At 33.9% G+C, this 16,175-nt stretch overlaps 1 protein-coding gene across 7 annotated transcripts in view; it reads left to right on the top strand.

Moving 5' to 3' along the window:
* FAM221B (family with sequence similarity 221 member B) overlaps window positions 1–16,175 on the top strand; it is a 50,386-nt gene that overhangs the window by 7,930 nt on the left and 26,281 nt on the right. For all 7 annotated transcript variants that reach the window (XM_074280354.1, XM_074280353.1, XM_074280355.1 and 4 more), the window contains one exon: window positions 2,285–2,708. In XM_074280354.1, coding sequence (XP_074136455.1) covers window positions 2,285–2,708 — 424 coding nt within the window. The remainder of the gene's footprint in view (window positions 1–2,284; window positions 2,709–16,175) is intronic.

Here is a 16,175-nt window from a genome sequence, read left to right as displayed (position 1 = left end):
TTACACAAACAAAATTAATTTATCTAGGATAAGAGTTTTGGTATCCAAGATATGTAACAACTAGATAGATGAATAGATAGACAGACAGACAGATAAAATAAAAAACTAAAGATCAAAGGTTATGAAGTTTTCAAAAGAAAAATTATAAATTATTAACAATTGTGAGGAAGAATTGTTCAAATCAAACTTGAAGTTTCCCCTCATACCTTGCAAATTGACAAAGATATTAAAATAAGACTAAGTCAGCATCAGCAGGTTTGGAGAAGGCAGGGGACTAGGCTATTATGGAAAGACGGGCACTGCAGTGCATTGATCATAGTGGAGCTATAAATCAGTACAACCATTTTGGAAACCATGCAGACAAAGTGATTAAAAATGTCCATACTCTGCCCCAGAGATTCCACTATTAGGCTTATGATGAGAAAAAAGTCCTGCTATAAGCTTCTTGTGATAAGAAGAAATTATTTATATAAACATTTATTTGTTAAATATGAAAATTTAGAAGAAGGGCTTCATTTTCTCTGGTTGGCTCCAAAATTTCCCCCATTTGCCATAATTATAGCATAACCCTAAGTTCCTCAAACTTGTATTTATGAGTTGTGTCAATATATTTCAAACCTAGAAGTATTCCCTATCTGAAATCTCCCAGAAACACCTCTCTTTTATTATGCTAGGCTTTTGATTTTGTTCTTTTAATATAATCACTGTTATATGTTAATGTTAAACCATTCACATTTAAAATTATATTTTTCTCTGCTTTTATTTTTCTTTTGCTTCTTTCCATTTATATTGTTCTTTTGTGTATGTCCAAACCTATGATCTCATTGTTATGAGATCTTTCTTTGCTAATGCAAATAAGCAATTTATCTTTAGATTGTATGAACAAGCCACAATCTTTCACTGGGACACTGAGAGTTTAAGTAATTTATCAATGATCACACAATCAGTAGGTATCAGAAGCAGGATTAAGTTTCCTGTTTCCTTATTCCAGGACCAGTTCTCAATCCACTTCCCACCTTGACTCAAATGATTTCTAGATTGGACCAGACTTTAATTTTCTTTTATTAGTTGTTTTTAATTAAATGTTTATTGTATATGATATAGCAAAATTACATAAATGTAATACTGTCAAAGAGTAGATGTCCAATCCCACATTCTTTATGGCCTTTTCATTTTCATAGCTATATATATTTGTTTGAACATAAACCTACAACATGAGCCTTCAACATCTAAATAAAATATTTCTGAATCCAAAAAAATCTTACCTTTTATAACTGTTAAGCCATCTCTCCTAGGCAATGTCTTTATCCTTGGTTATAAAGCCAAGGTAGATGTGGCCTAAGATTAAGATGCTGGAAGTTTTTTTTTTTTTTTTTTTTTTAATTTTTTTTTTAATTTTTTATTTTATTTTATAATTATAACATTTTTTGACAGTACATATGCATGGGTAATTTTTTACAACATTATCCCTTGCACTTACTTCTATTCAGATTTTTTCCCTTCCTCCCCCAACCCCCTCCCCCAGATGGCAAGCAGTCTTTATATATGTTAAATATATTACAGTATATTCTAGATACAATATATGTGTGTAGAACCGAATTTTTTGTTGCACAGGAAGATTTGGATTCAGAAGGTAAAAATAACAGTTTACAGTTTACATTCATTTCCCAAAGATGCTGGAAGTTAATTCTAGTCCAAATGTAATTAGAACATGAAGTTGTTTTAATGACCACATCATTGACAATAGTTCCTTTTCCCACATTCTCTCTTTGTTCTTCTGTCCCTTTCCCTCCTAGCAACTTGCCAGCCTTTGATTTTTGACTACTATTTATGCCTCGTTGTCTGCTCTTTATATGCTTATAGGCTAACTCATAGACTTCACAAACTCTTCATATTTGTGCTTATTTTACCTTATCACTGATCTTCTCTACTTTATCTTCCAACCCAAACCAACCATCCCCCAAACACAACTCTACTGGTATGAGATCTTTATCTTATGTTCACAGTCTGTTGCTTCCCATATGCCACCAATGACAAAAAGGACTAACGTATCATTACCTTCTTTATCTCCCCAGAGTACTAGGTTGTATTATCTTTCTTAGAGAACAACTGGACTTCCTAGTGAGCTCCCTCAAGAACTAGAACTGCCTGCCTCCCTGATCTTTTATACTTCTCCTGCTTTTTATTCTGTGATCTTACTCTTCATCTCTTTATATCCCTGGTAATCCTGATTTTGATCCTCCAAACTCTATCTAATAAACCATATTTGCTTTTCTACCAACAGATGGAGGCTGATGAGGAAAAAAAACAGAAAGCCTCCACTTATGAGATTACCAATTATGGGGCCTCTGCTCCTGAGTTCCCCACATCGATGGTGACCCCCATTCCTGAGGAGGTCCTCAATCTTGAGGAATCCATCTTCTTTGAGGAACCTATCACTGAAGCTCTCGGTGCAGAGATGCTAAGTAGATCTTCTATTTCTGAGGCCCATACCATTGGAAAGGAAGGAGAGGCCCACAATGCTGAAGATTTTAAGAGCCCAGCAGAGAAGCCACTGTCTGCAGGCCATTTCCATCCAGTCAAATCCCCCAAAAATTTCACATCTAAAGACCAAGAGGAACAGTATGAAGAAGGCATCAGTGATGACCATATCCAAACAAGCCATCGAAGTGGCCGAGGAAAGAAGACAGTGAAGAAACCAACCACACGTAATAACTGCTCCCCCAGAATCTCCCTCCACACCCCCAATCCCAGAACCTATTCCTTTTCTCCAGAGCCCTTATCCACTTCCCCAAGCCCTTGCCCCATAACCATCATCACAGTCCTGAGACACATACTTTCCCTCCAAGCTACTCTTGTCTCCATCCCAAAAGCACTGTTCAAAACCTCAATTGTTCTTCTCCATCTCCATCTCCACCTCCACCTTCATTCCTGTTTCTTCAGGTTAGAAGGACTTCACCTCCCAAGTTATAAGGATTTCCTCCTGCCCACAGGTTATACTGCACCTCTCCTCCCAAATTATATAACCCCCCTTTTCAAATTAGATCCCCATTTATCAGCTTTCCTTGGGAGAGTGCTTTTCCTACAGATTTATTTCCAGATTATACAATGCCTTTCTTATTCTCTTTAAGCCACTCCCTATTCTCTTTAAGCTCACATGTTCCTATAAAATTATATAATCCTCCTTGCCGTCACCACCTCCAAGTTAAATGATCTCCTTCTTTTGAACTCTATAACTCCTCTCTATTAGATACCTCTTGCTTTTTTTTGTTGTTGTTTTGTTTTGTTTATCTGGTAATTCTTTTTATTTTTTATTTTTATATTTATTATTTACTTTTAACATTTTTTCTCCAATTAAATTTTGGGTTCCAGATTTTCTCATCCCTCCCATCCCTCCCCATTCCATTGAGAAGACAAATAATAGGATATCAATCAGTTATGTAGGGGCAGCTAGGTGGCGCAGTGGATAGAGCACCAGCCTTGAATTCAGGAGGACAGGAGTTCAAATCTGGTCTCAGACACTTAACACTTCCTAGCTGTGTGACCCTGGGCAAGTCACTTAACCCCAGCCTCAGGGGGGAAAAAAAATCGGTCATGTGATAATATGCATTTTCCATATGACCAAAAATGAGAAAAAGTTATATCTTAATTTACATTTAGAGTTTATCAGTTCTCTCTCAAGAAGTGGATATCACTTTTTCCTTACAAGTCCTTTGTAATTGTCTTGGATCAGTGTATCAATCAGAGTATCTATGTCTTCCACAGTTGATCATTGCTACTTTGCTGGTATTGTGCACAATGATCTCCTGATTCTTCTCACTATATTTTGCATTGATCATATAGGTATTTCTCCTTTAAAAAAAACTACCCATGATTCTTATTATTTTAAAATATGTTAGTTTTTTCCCAATCACATATAAAATATTTAACATTAATTTTTTTTTAATTCTGAGTTCCAAATTCTCCTCTTCTCTCTCTTCTCACCCCACTCATTAAGAAGGCAACCAATTTGACAAAGGTTATACATGTACAATCATGCAAAACATATTTGTATATTAAACACATTCTAAAGGAAAAACAGATGCCCCCCCCAAAAAAATTTTAAAGTATGCTTCAATCTGCATTCAGACTCCATTATTCAGACTGCATCTATTTTCTTTCTCTGGAAGTGGACATGAATCTTTTGGAATTGTCATAAATCATTATATTGCTGAAAATGGTTAAGTGGGGTCATCAATATTGCTGTTAACTATGTACAGTGTTCACTTGGTTCTGTTCAATTCACATTGTATCAACTCATATAAGTACAGATTTTTCAGAAAATATTCTGCTCATCATTTCTTATAGCACAATAATATTCCATTATAATCATATGCTACAGCTTGTTCAGCCATTCCCCAGTTGAGAGGCATCCTCTCAAAATTTCAATTCTTTGCCACTACAAAAAGAACTGCTATAAGTATTTTTGTAGAAATAGCTTTTCCTTACTTTTTAAATCTCTTTGGTATACAAATCTCATAAGGATATTACTGAATCAGAGGTTAGCACATTTTTATAGTCTTTTAAGCATAGTTCCAAATTGGTTGGATCAGTTCACCGTTCCATCAGTAGTTCTTTAATGTGCCAATTTTTCCACATCTTTCCAATATTTGTCATTTTCTTTCTCTGTCATATTGTTAATCTGATAGGTATAAAGTAGTATGTCAGAGGTGTTTGAATTTATGTTTTTCTAATAGTTATTTAGAGCATTTTTGCATAAGACTAAAGAAAATTTTGATTTCTTCTTTGAAAACTTTCTATTCATATCCTTTAACCATTTATCAATTGGAGAATGACTTGTATTCTTACAAATTTGACTCAGAGTTCTCTATATTTAATAAATGAGGCCTTTATCAAAGATATTTGTAAAGATTTTTTCCCAAATTTCTACTTTTTCTTCTAATTTTGCTTGCATTGGTTTTGTTTGTGTGAATTTTTTAAAATTTAACATAATCAAAATTATCCATTTTATATCTTGTAATGCTCTTATCTATCTGTTTCGTTTATAAATTCTTACTTTCTCCATAGCTCTCATAGGTAAACTATTCTTTGCTCCCTTAATTTATGATATCACCTTTTATATCTAAATCATTTATCCATTTTTACCTTATCTTAGTATATACTATAAGACATTGCTCTATGCCTAGTTGTTGCCCTATTGTTTTCCCATTTTCCCAACAGTTTTTGTCAGATAATGAGTTCCTGTCCCAAAACCTTGGGTCTATGAGTTTTTCAAACACTAGAATACTGTGACTATTTGCTACAGTGTCTTATGTACCTAATCTCTTCACTGATTCTATTTCTTAGCCAATAACAGATTGTTATATAGTTACCACTTCATAATGTAATTTGAGATCTGGTACAGTTAAGCCACCATCCTTCACAATTTTTTCATTGATTCCCTTAATATTCTTAACCTTAAATTCTTCCAGATTAATTTTCTTACTATTTTTTCTAGCTCTATAAAACAATTGTGGGGGGCAGCTAGGTGGCACAGTGGATAGAGCACCAGCCTTGAATTCAGAAGGACCAGAGTTCAAATCTAGTTTCAGACACTTAACACTTCCTAGCTGTGTGACCTTGGGCAAGTCACTTAAACCCAGTCTCAGGGAAAAAAAAAAAAAAACAATTGTGGGTAGTTTGATTGATATGGCAGTGAATAGGTAAATTAATGTAGGTAAAATTGTCATTTTTATTACATTAGCTTGGCCTCCCCATGGGTAATTGATATTTTCCCAACTCTTTAGGTCTAACTTTATTTGTGTGAAAAGTGTTTTGCAATTTTGTTAATATAGTTTCTGGGTTTGTCTTGGTAGGTAGAATCCTAAGTATTTCATATTGTCTACAATTACTTTATATGGAATTCCTCTTCCTATTTCTTCTTTGAGCAGCCTTTTTAAAGGACCACACTGCTCTCAACCTAGCCTAAGAAAGAGGCTAGAAAAGGATTTTTAGAATTATCTACTTTACCTAACCCAACCCTGGTCTGCTTATCATGGCAGGCAGAAATCGTAGGATTTCTTGCAGTCAAAACAAGCAAAAAAAGAGTACAAAAAACTTTTGTGAAAACGAGTTCATTCATCATTTGTATATGGAATGTGTGCACACTTTTAGACAACACAAAATTCAGGAGACCTGAAAGATGAACAGTTTTGGTTATGAACGAGCTAAGTAGAAATCACATCCAAATAGCAGCCCTGAGTGAAACAAGGCTAGCAAATAAATACCAGTTTACTGAAGTTGGAGCTGGATATACCTTTTTTCATTGTATTTTTTTTAGAATGGCTACAGTAATGGAAAGTACAGTGAAGCTAGCATAGGTTTTACAGCAAAAACTAATCTAGTCAACAAGCGTATATGCCTCCCAAAAGGAGTGAATGACAGATTTATGACAATGTGATTGCTACTTACAGGAAAGCTATGCATCAGTGCATGTGCTGCCATGATAAACCCTGATGAGGTCAAAGAAAAATGTTATGAAGGCTTGGAAATACTCATCATCAATGTGATGAAAGAGATAAGCTTATGATCCTAGATGACTTTAATAGAGAATAGCCATGAACTATCAAGACATGGCAGAAAGTTCTGAAAAGAAATGGAGTCAGAAATGGTAGCACTTACTAGTGAAGACTTGTTTGTCTCATAACCTTCTCATCAATACTTAATGCCATAAAACTTTGTGCATTAACCCTTGCAGCACTCATTGGCATTGAATAGACTTGTTATTGTAAAGAGAAGATACAGGATGGGTGATGAAAGCAATGAATGGCACAGAGTGTTATATCAATCTAAAGACTTATCTTCTCCAAGATAAACATTTGCTTTCAGCAAAAGCAGTGGCCCCGAGACAAGATAACCACAAGAAAACTTAATGTCAACAAATTAGAGCACTTCTTCATGCCTGAACAGTTTGTTACTGACTTGGAGGGAAAGCTGAGCCAATAAGCTATTGCCAATTATACATTGGCAACAGTGAAGTAGAAAAGGAGTGGGCAGCTTTCAGACATTTGGTGTACAGCATCACATTTACTCTTCCAGGCCAGAATACTCACACACATCAGGTCTGGTTTGATGAAAATGATATAGAAATTCAGAAGCTGCTAAATGCAAAATGAGAACTCCACAGGTTTTACCAGGAGGCAGCATTTAATTCCATCAAAAGTAAAGTATAAACAAAGCTTAGAGAAATGTAAGATTCTTTACTCAGTAAGAAGGCGGCTAAAATTCAGTTTATGCTGATAGTAACAATTCTAAGTGCTTTTATGATTTCCCAAAAGGTATTTATGGACCAAAGATCTATGGTGTATCTCAACTACTCAGCATTGATTAGTGATAGGGATATGATCCTGGAGAGATGGACTGAACACTTAAATGCTAAAGCTATTGACCATATACCTTAGGTTGAATTTAATCCATTTCTATCTAAATTTCTAACTCAAAAAGAGTATTTGAATATCATTGAATGTCTTGTGGCAAAGTGCCTGTTGTTCCTTCTATTCCAGATGAGATTTACAAAATTTATTCATACAAAAGCTGACTGAAATCGTCTGGGTTATATGGCAATAGGAGGTTATCTCTCTGGAGTTCAAGATTGCTCCATTGTCTTGTCTGTAAAAAGGAAAGGGAAATAAGCTATCCTGTGACAATTACAGAGTGGTCTCTTTTTAGTCATTGCCAATAAGATTCTTGCCAAAGTTGTTCTAAATTAGCAGATCCTTCACCTGAAAATGATCATCTGCCCAGGAACCAGTGTAGCTTCAGAAATGGCTGAGAAATGCTTGATAAGTTGTTTCCAGCCCGCCCAACAACTCCAAGAGAAATTCCAAGAGCAAAAGAAAGATCTGTACACAATGTTTATCGATCAGTCCAGAGCCTTTGATGTCTCTGTCAGTCATGAGGGCTTGTGGAAGATATGGCAAAATTTGAATGCTCAAAGAAGTTATTATTATATGCCAGTTCAAGTGATGACATGCTTACGTGTATTCTGGATAATGGACAATACTCTCACTCTTTCCCAGTCACCAATGGAGTAAAACAGGACTATGTGCTTGTTTCTATAGTGATACTGTCAGATATCTAGAACAAAGATAAAAATGGCATCAGGGTCAGCTGCTGCACTGATGGCAAATTATTTAACTTAGAAAGGCTATAATATAAGCCAAGACTAAAGTAAGGGAGAGTTGCTATGCAACTTTTTGTTTACAGATGATTGTACACTCAATGTAGACTCTGAGACTGAGATGCCATAAAGTATGGATCATTTTTCTGTCACTTGTGCTAATTTTGGCCTGACAATTAACACCAAAAAAACAGTTTCTCCACAGTCAGTGTGGCACCATCCATAAGTGGAAGCATTGGTTACAGCAAATGGAGAAATTTTCAATCTTGTGGATAACTTCACTTACTTTGACAATATACTTCTCAGAGATGTACACATAGATGGTGAGATTGATATGTACAATGCCAGAGCTTATTTACTTTTTGAGAGGCTTCAAATGAAAGTGTAAGAGAGAAGAGGTGTTAGGCTACCTACCAAACTGAAGGTCTATAGAGCCATTGTATTGACTTCCTCATGTCTGTGAAATTTGAACAGTATACCAATGACATGCTGGGAAACTGAATCACATCTGTTTGAATTGTCTTAGGAAGATTCTGAATCACTTGGCAAGATAAGGTAACCCGACCCTAAAGTCCTTTCTCAGGTGAATTATCAAGCACTCAAACTCTATTGCAGAGAGTACAACTTCAATATGCTGGTCACATTGTTCAAATGCCAAATACATGTTTGCCTTAAAGACTTTTTACAGAGAATCCACATAAGACAAGCATTCAAACAGAGGTCAGAAGAATTGATAGGAGGTCTGTGAAGAACTGTGTAATCAATTGTGAGACATGGGAGACCCTCTCACAGGACCACCCAGCATGATGTGCCCTATCAAAGAAGGAACTGGGCTCTATGAGCAAAGTAGAATTGAAATAGCAGAAAGGAAACATGAGATGCACAAATTTAGCAACATTGCCATCCCAAATGTTCATATAAACTATTTATGCCCAACCTGTGGTAGAGCCTTCTAGCTTGTATTGGTTTGATTGACCATAATCAGACACATTGTACCTTGACCCCAACATAGTGATATCACTATATACTCCTCAAGCACAAAGTACAACTAACTAGCTCAAACTTTCTTAAACTGTGGAACTTGGTGCCTTATGAATGTGAGGGTCATGAAATTATCAATAAGTGATTTGCATATCTATTTTTTATATTTACATATCTGGGGTTACAAAAAATTTATCCAGCAAAAAAGGGTTGCAAGTAGAAAGTTTAAGAAGCCCTGAACTAGGGCTTATTCCCATCACAAATAATGCTTTCTAGAGGCTTTAAGTAGGTGGTACTAATCACTTTAAGGAAAGCTCCATTTATTCCTGTGCTTTGTAGTGTTTTTAATAGGAATGAATATTGTATTTTATTAAAAGCTTTTACTGCATCTATTGAAATAATCATATGATTGTGTTATTTTGGCATTGCTATGGTCAATTATGCTGATAGTTTTGTTAATACTGAGCCAGCCCTGAATTCCTGGTAGTGAATCCATTTAATCTTGATTTTTTTTTTTCCTTAGCTAGCTCATTAATGGCTTACTCAATTTATTTTTCTAAAATAGTTATTTGAGTATTCTATTTCATCTTCTGTTAATCTGGGCAATTTATATTTTTTGTAAATATTCATCCATTTCAGTTAAATTGTTAGATTTATTGGCATGTAATTGGACAAAGATACTCCTAATAATTGCTTTAATTCCCTTTTCATTAATTCATCATTTAATTCATCGTTAAAGGTGAATTTGATACTGGTAATTTGGTTTTCTTCTTTTTTTAGTCAAATTCACCACTAATTTGTTTTGCTGGAGTTTTTCCTTAAAATTATCCTCTAGTTTTATTTTTCAGTTTTAATAGTTTTCTTTCAATTTTTCAACTTAATCTCTCCTTTGATTTTCAAATTTCCAATTTGGTGCTTAACTGGAGATTTTTAATTTATCCCTTTTCTGGTTTTTTTAATTGCATGCCTAATTGAATGATCTCTTTTTCTATTTTATTGATGTAAATATTTAGAGATACTTTCTCTACTGCTTTGGTAGCATCCTATAAGTTTTGGTATAGTGTGTCATTATCTTTTTCTTTTTTTTTTTTTCCTGAGGCTGGGGTTAAATGACTTGCCCAGGGTCACACAGCTAGGAAGTGTTAAGTGTCTGAGACCAGATTTGAACTCAGGTCCTCCTGAATTCAAGGCTGGTGCTCTATCCACTGCTCCACCTAGCTGCCCCATTATCATTATCTTTAACGAAATTGTTTCTATGATTTGTTTTTTGATACACTCATTCTTTAGTATTAGATTTAGTTTCCAACTGATTTTTAAAGTAGATTTCCATGGAACTTTATCAAATGTAATTTTATTGCATTTTTATTTGTTATGATCTGAAAAGAATTCATTTAAAATTCATGATTTTCAGTGTTTGGTTTGAGGTTTTTATAACCTAATACATGGTCAGTTTTTGTGTGGGTGCCATGTATTACTGAAAAAAGACATATTCCTTTCTATTACCATTCAATTTTTTCAAGAGACTAGCAATTCTAACTTTTCTGAAGTTTTCTAATTGTTCTATGTACCTGCTTAACTTCTTTCTTATTATTGGTTAGTCTTATATGACTGAAATGGGAAAGTTGAGGTCCTACACTAGTATGGTTTTATTGTCTACTTCCTTCTATGACTCATTGAACTTTTCCTTTTAAATATTTGGATGCTATTTCCTTTGGTGCATATATGTGTAGTATTGAAAATCCTTCATTATCTATGGTACCTTTAACAAAATGTAGTTTCCCTGCTTATCTCTTTTAATTGGATCTATTTTTGGTTTTGCTTTGTCTGATGTGATTATATATATATATATATATATATATATATATATATATTACTGCTTTTTAAAATTTTCAGCTAAAGCATAACAAATGCCACTTCAGTCCCTTACTTTTGTTCTGTGTATGTCTCTGCTTCTTGTAAACAAAGATATATAAGATTCTTTTTTAATTGATTCTGCTATATATTTATGTTTTATGAGCGAGCGCATCCCATTTTTATTGATTACCTTCATCCTGTTTTTTTCCTGCTATTTATTCTTCTCTCCCTCTCTCCTTTTACCCTGTTGCTCCTTAAAACTTTTTTTTTCTGACCACTATCTCACCTTAGTCTGCCCTCCTTTCTATTAAACTTCCCTTCTTTGATCCATCCTGTCCTATTTCTTTTTATGATATAATAGCTTTTTTTTAACATTTTTTAACATTTATTTTTTGAAAATTTTGAATTTCAAATTTTCTTCCTCCCTTCCTCTCCTCTCTCTCTAAGACAGTAAGCAATATGATATAACTTATACATATGAAATAATGCAAAACATATTTCCACATTAGTTACATTGTAAAAGACACAACCTCCCCCCCAAAAAGAAAGTGAAAAATAGTCCACTTTAATTTACATTCAGAATCCATCAATGTAAGATAGATTTCTATATACTATGTATATTATTCCCTCTTTGAGCCAGTTCTGATGATCATTTCCTATTAATACTCTCATTCCCCCCCACTACAAAAACTCTTGCACCTTTTTTATGTGAGATTATAAAACCTCATTCCAATATATCATTTTCTCCACACCTTAATTTTATTTTTTGGATATCATTCCATCATAGTCAACTCACATCTTTGCACTTTGTCTATGTATGCTCTTCTTAACTGCCCTAATAATGATCAAGTTTTAGAAGTTATATGTGTCATCTTCCCATATAGGAATGTCCCTTATGATTATTCTTTTATGTTTAACTTTTTGTGCTTCTCTTGAGTTTTGTGTTTGGATGTCAAATTTCCTATCAGTCTTTTCAACAGGAATGCTTGAAAATTACTCAGTTTAATTATCCTTTTTTTTTTTTTTTTTTTTTTTTTGCTGGATAGGTGGTTCTTGGTTGTACTCCTAGCTCCTATATCCTCCAGAAGACCATATTCAAAGCCCTCTGATCTTTAATATGGAAATCGTTAAATCTTGTATGATCCTAACTGTGATGACATGATATCTGAATTGTTTCCTTCTGGCTGCTTGCAATAGTTTCTCCTGAAATTTGGCCATAACATTCCTAAGAGTTTTTATTTTGTGATCTCTTTCAGTAGGTGATCTGTAGATTCTTTCAATTTCTATTTAATCATCTAATTCTAGGATACAAAGCAAATTTCCTTGATAATTTCTTAAAATATATTTATAGGCTCTTTTCACTGATTGTGGATTTCAGGTAGTCTTAACAATTTATAAATTACCTTTCTTTGATCAGCTGTCCAGCTTGGTTGTTTTTCTAAAGAGATGTTTCATATTTTCTTCTTTTTTTCATTCTTTTTATTTTGCTTTATGTTTCTTGATAGCTCATGGATTCATTAGTTTCCACTTGCTGAATTGTAATTTTTAAAGCATTTATTTTCTTCAGTAAGCTTTTGTACTTCTTTTTACATTTGGCCAATTTCTTTTTTAAGGAGTTCTTTTCTTCAATGATTTTTTTTATACCTTTTTGGCTTATTCTTTTTTTCAAGGTGTTATTTTCTTCAACACTTTCTGTAACTCCTTTACCAAGCTTTTGATTTATTTTTTCATGATTTTCTTGCATCACTCTCATTTCTTTTTTCAAATTTTTCCTTTACCTCTCTTATTTGATTTTTAAACTCCTTTTTGAGCTTTTCTAGAAGCTGAGACCAATTCACTTTTTTTGAGGCTCTTCATGTAGCAGCTTTAATTTCATTGTCTTCTTCTGAGTTTGTGTTTTGGTCTGACCTGTCACCATAGTAACTTTCTATGATCAGGTTCTTTTTTGTTGTTGTTTGCTCATTTTTTTAGCCGATTTCTTGAATTTTAACTTTATATTGTTATATTTATGTTAAATATAAATATGTTTATATTTGTATTAAAGTTGGACTCTGCACCTAGGGGCACTGTCTTAATTTTAGGTTTTTGATGCTAGTTCTATTTTCATAGGTAGTTCTGGGAGAGGGTGTGTCTTTTTTTTAAAGTTTTCCATTTTTCTGAGATGATATGATCTGAGAAGTAGGGGTAACTGCTCTCTTGGTCTACGCTGTGGTCTATGAGTGACCACAAATACTTTTTTCTACCCTAGAATTGTGAACAGGGTCCTTGCTCATCTCTTCCCCCTGGGACTGAGAGCTGAAACCTGATATAGGCAATACAACAGAGTCCTTCTCCTAGTGCCAGCAAAGTTCTCCTATAACTTAACTCTCTAACCCTCTCACTGTTTATGAGCTGAGAGCTCCAGAAATCATTACTTCTGCCAAGGCCTGCTGCTGGCTTATTGGTGCATCCTAAACTGTCTTTGCGCCTTCACTGGGGAGAGAGACAGATCTTCCTTGGTGACTAACTTAACTTAGCTGAAATATTGTTTCACCATATCCTTCTAATGAGTCTGCCATTTCAGAATTAATTTTTCAGGTGTTATTTTAATATTGTTTGGATAAGAACTAAGAGCTCAAACAAATCCCTTTATTGTACCATCTTTCCCTGTCATTTCTTTTAGCACAATAGTACTTTATCACAATCATGTGCCACAACTTATTCAGCTACTCATCAATTGATGAGCATCCCCTTAATTTCCAATTTTTTGCTACCACCAAAAATAGCTGCCATAAATATTTTTATACATAAAGATCCTTTTTTTGATCTCTTTGGTGTACAGACCTAATAGTGATATTGGTGGATAAAATGGTGGACACAGTTTCATAGTCCTTTGGGCACAGATTGTCCTTCAGAATGATTAAACAAGTTCACTACTTCACCTACAATTCATTAATGTATCTATTTTCTTCATCCCCTCCAGGATTTTTTATTTCTGGTAGGTGTTATTTTTAATTTGAACTTCTCTAATCAATAGTGATTCAGAACATTTTTTTCCTTTTTTCCTAGATACCTTAATTTCTTCCTTATAAAACTGTTCATACCTTTGACGATTTATTTATCAATTAGGAAATGGCTCATTTTTATAAATTTGCCTCATTTTTCTATATATTTGAGAAATTAGGTCTTTATCAGAGAAATTTTCTGTAAAAGCTTTGTTATGACACCTTTTTAGCAAAATGTAGTTTCCCTGATTATTTCTTTTGATTGACTTAATATTTTGTTTTGCTTTGTTTGAGATCATGATTGGCACCCCCTGCCCTTTTCACTTCAACAACATATTCTGCTCCAGCAATTTAATTTAGCTCTTCTTTATGTTTCTGCCCCAAGTATATCTTTTGAACACAACTTTTTTATTAGATTCCGGTCCCAATCCATTCTGCTATCAGCTTATGTTCTATGCATTAGCTCATCCCATATATGTTGCTATTTATGATCAATAACTGTGCATTTCATCTTCCTTCCATTTCATCTTCTTTTTGTCCTTCTCTATTTTTAGCTTCAAAAGTTTGTCTTGATTCTAAGCATTGCCTCCTCCAATCTGCCCTCCTTTTTAACACAATCCCCTCCCAATATTTTTCTTCTTCCCCTATAATCTCCCTATTGGGTAAGATAGATTTCTATACCCAACTGAGTGTGTATATATATTATTTCCTCTTTGAACCAATTCTGATGAAAGTAAGGTTCAAGAATTTCTCTCAATCTCCTCCTGTTTTCCTCTCCACTGTAAAAGCTCTTCCTTGTGTATGTCATTTGTGTAAGAAAATTTGCCCTATTCTACCTTTTTCTTTCCCCTTCTTCCTCTACATTCCTCTTTCTACACCCCTACTTTTTGTTTTGGAGACCATCTCAACATAATCAACTCAAACCTATACCCTCTGTCTTTGCACACTCTTCCCAATTGCCCTAATAATGATAAAGTTCCTAAGAATTACATATATATGTCCCCACAAAGGAATTTTCCTATAATTATTCTTTCACATTTAGCTTTTTATACTTTTCTTGACTTTTTTGTTTTAATGTCAAATTTACTATTCAACTTTGGTCTTTTCATCAGGAATGCTTGAAAATCCCCAATTTCATTAAAGATCTATTTTCCCCCAGAAGAATTATATTTATTCATTTTTTATGGGTTGGTGATTCTTAGATGTAATCCTAATTCCTATGCTTTTCATTATGATCTTTTGATAGTTCAAGCCTCTGATTTTTTATCAGGGAAGTTACTAATTTTTGTGTGGTCCTGACTGTGGTGATATGTTATTTGAATTGTTTATTTCTGGCTGCTTGATCTGGGAGCTCTGAAATTTGGCTATGATATTCTTGGAAATTTTCATTTTTGGATATCTTTCAGTAGATAATTTGGGGTTTTTTTTTTCAATTTCTATTTCTTCAGGATGGCAGTTTTCCTTGATAATTTCTTGCAAGAAGATGTCTAGGTTCTTTTTTTATCGTGGTTTCCAAATAGTCCACTAATTATTAAATTATCTCTACTTGATCTTTTTTCCAGGTTAGGTGGTTTTCCAATGAGATATCTCATATTTTCTTCTATTTTTTCATTCCTTTGACTTCATTTTATTTTTTCTTATTAAAGTATCATGGAGTCATTAGCTTGCATTTGCCAAATTCTCAGGAATTATTTTCTTCAATGAGCTTTTGTACCTCTTTTTACATTTTGCCAATTTATTTTTTTTACATTTTTTATTATAGCTTTTTATATACAAAACATATGTGCATGGGCAATTTTTCAACATTGACCCTTGCAAAAACTTCTGTTTCAACTTTTCCCTTCCTTTCCTCCACCCCCTCCCCTAGATAGCAGTTAGTCTCATACATGTATATGTATATAATATATGTATACATATTTATACAGTTATCTTGCTGCACAAGAAAGATCAGATTTAGAAAGAAGGTAAAAATAAGCTGAGAAGAAAAACAAAAATGCAAGCAAACAATAACAGAAAGAGTTTAAATGCTATGTTGTGGTCCATACTCATTTCCCAGTGTTCTTTCTCTGGGTGTAGCTGGTTCTGTTCATTACAGATCAATTGGAACTGATTTGCCAATTTATTTTTAAGGATTACTTTTCTTCAGTCAATTTTTGTATCTCTTTTTCTATTTGACCTATTCTGTTATTTAAAGTTTT

Source organism: Sminthopsis crassicaudata, chromosome 1 (genome assembly GCF_048593235.1).
Source record: "Sminthopsis crassicaudata isolate SCR6 chromosome 1, ASM4859323v1, whole genome shotgun sequence".
NCBI classification, from domain to species: domain Eukaryota; kingdom Metazoa; phylum Chordata; class Mammalia; order Dasyuromorphia; family Dasyuridae; genus Sminthopsis; species Sminthopsis crassicaudata.
This window is presented reverse-complemented; position numbering and strand designations above follow the sequence as displayed.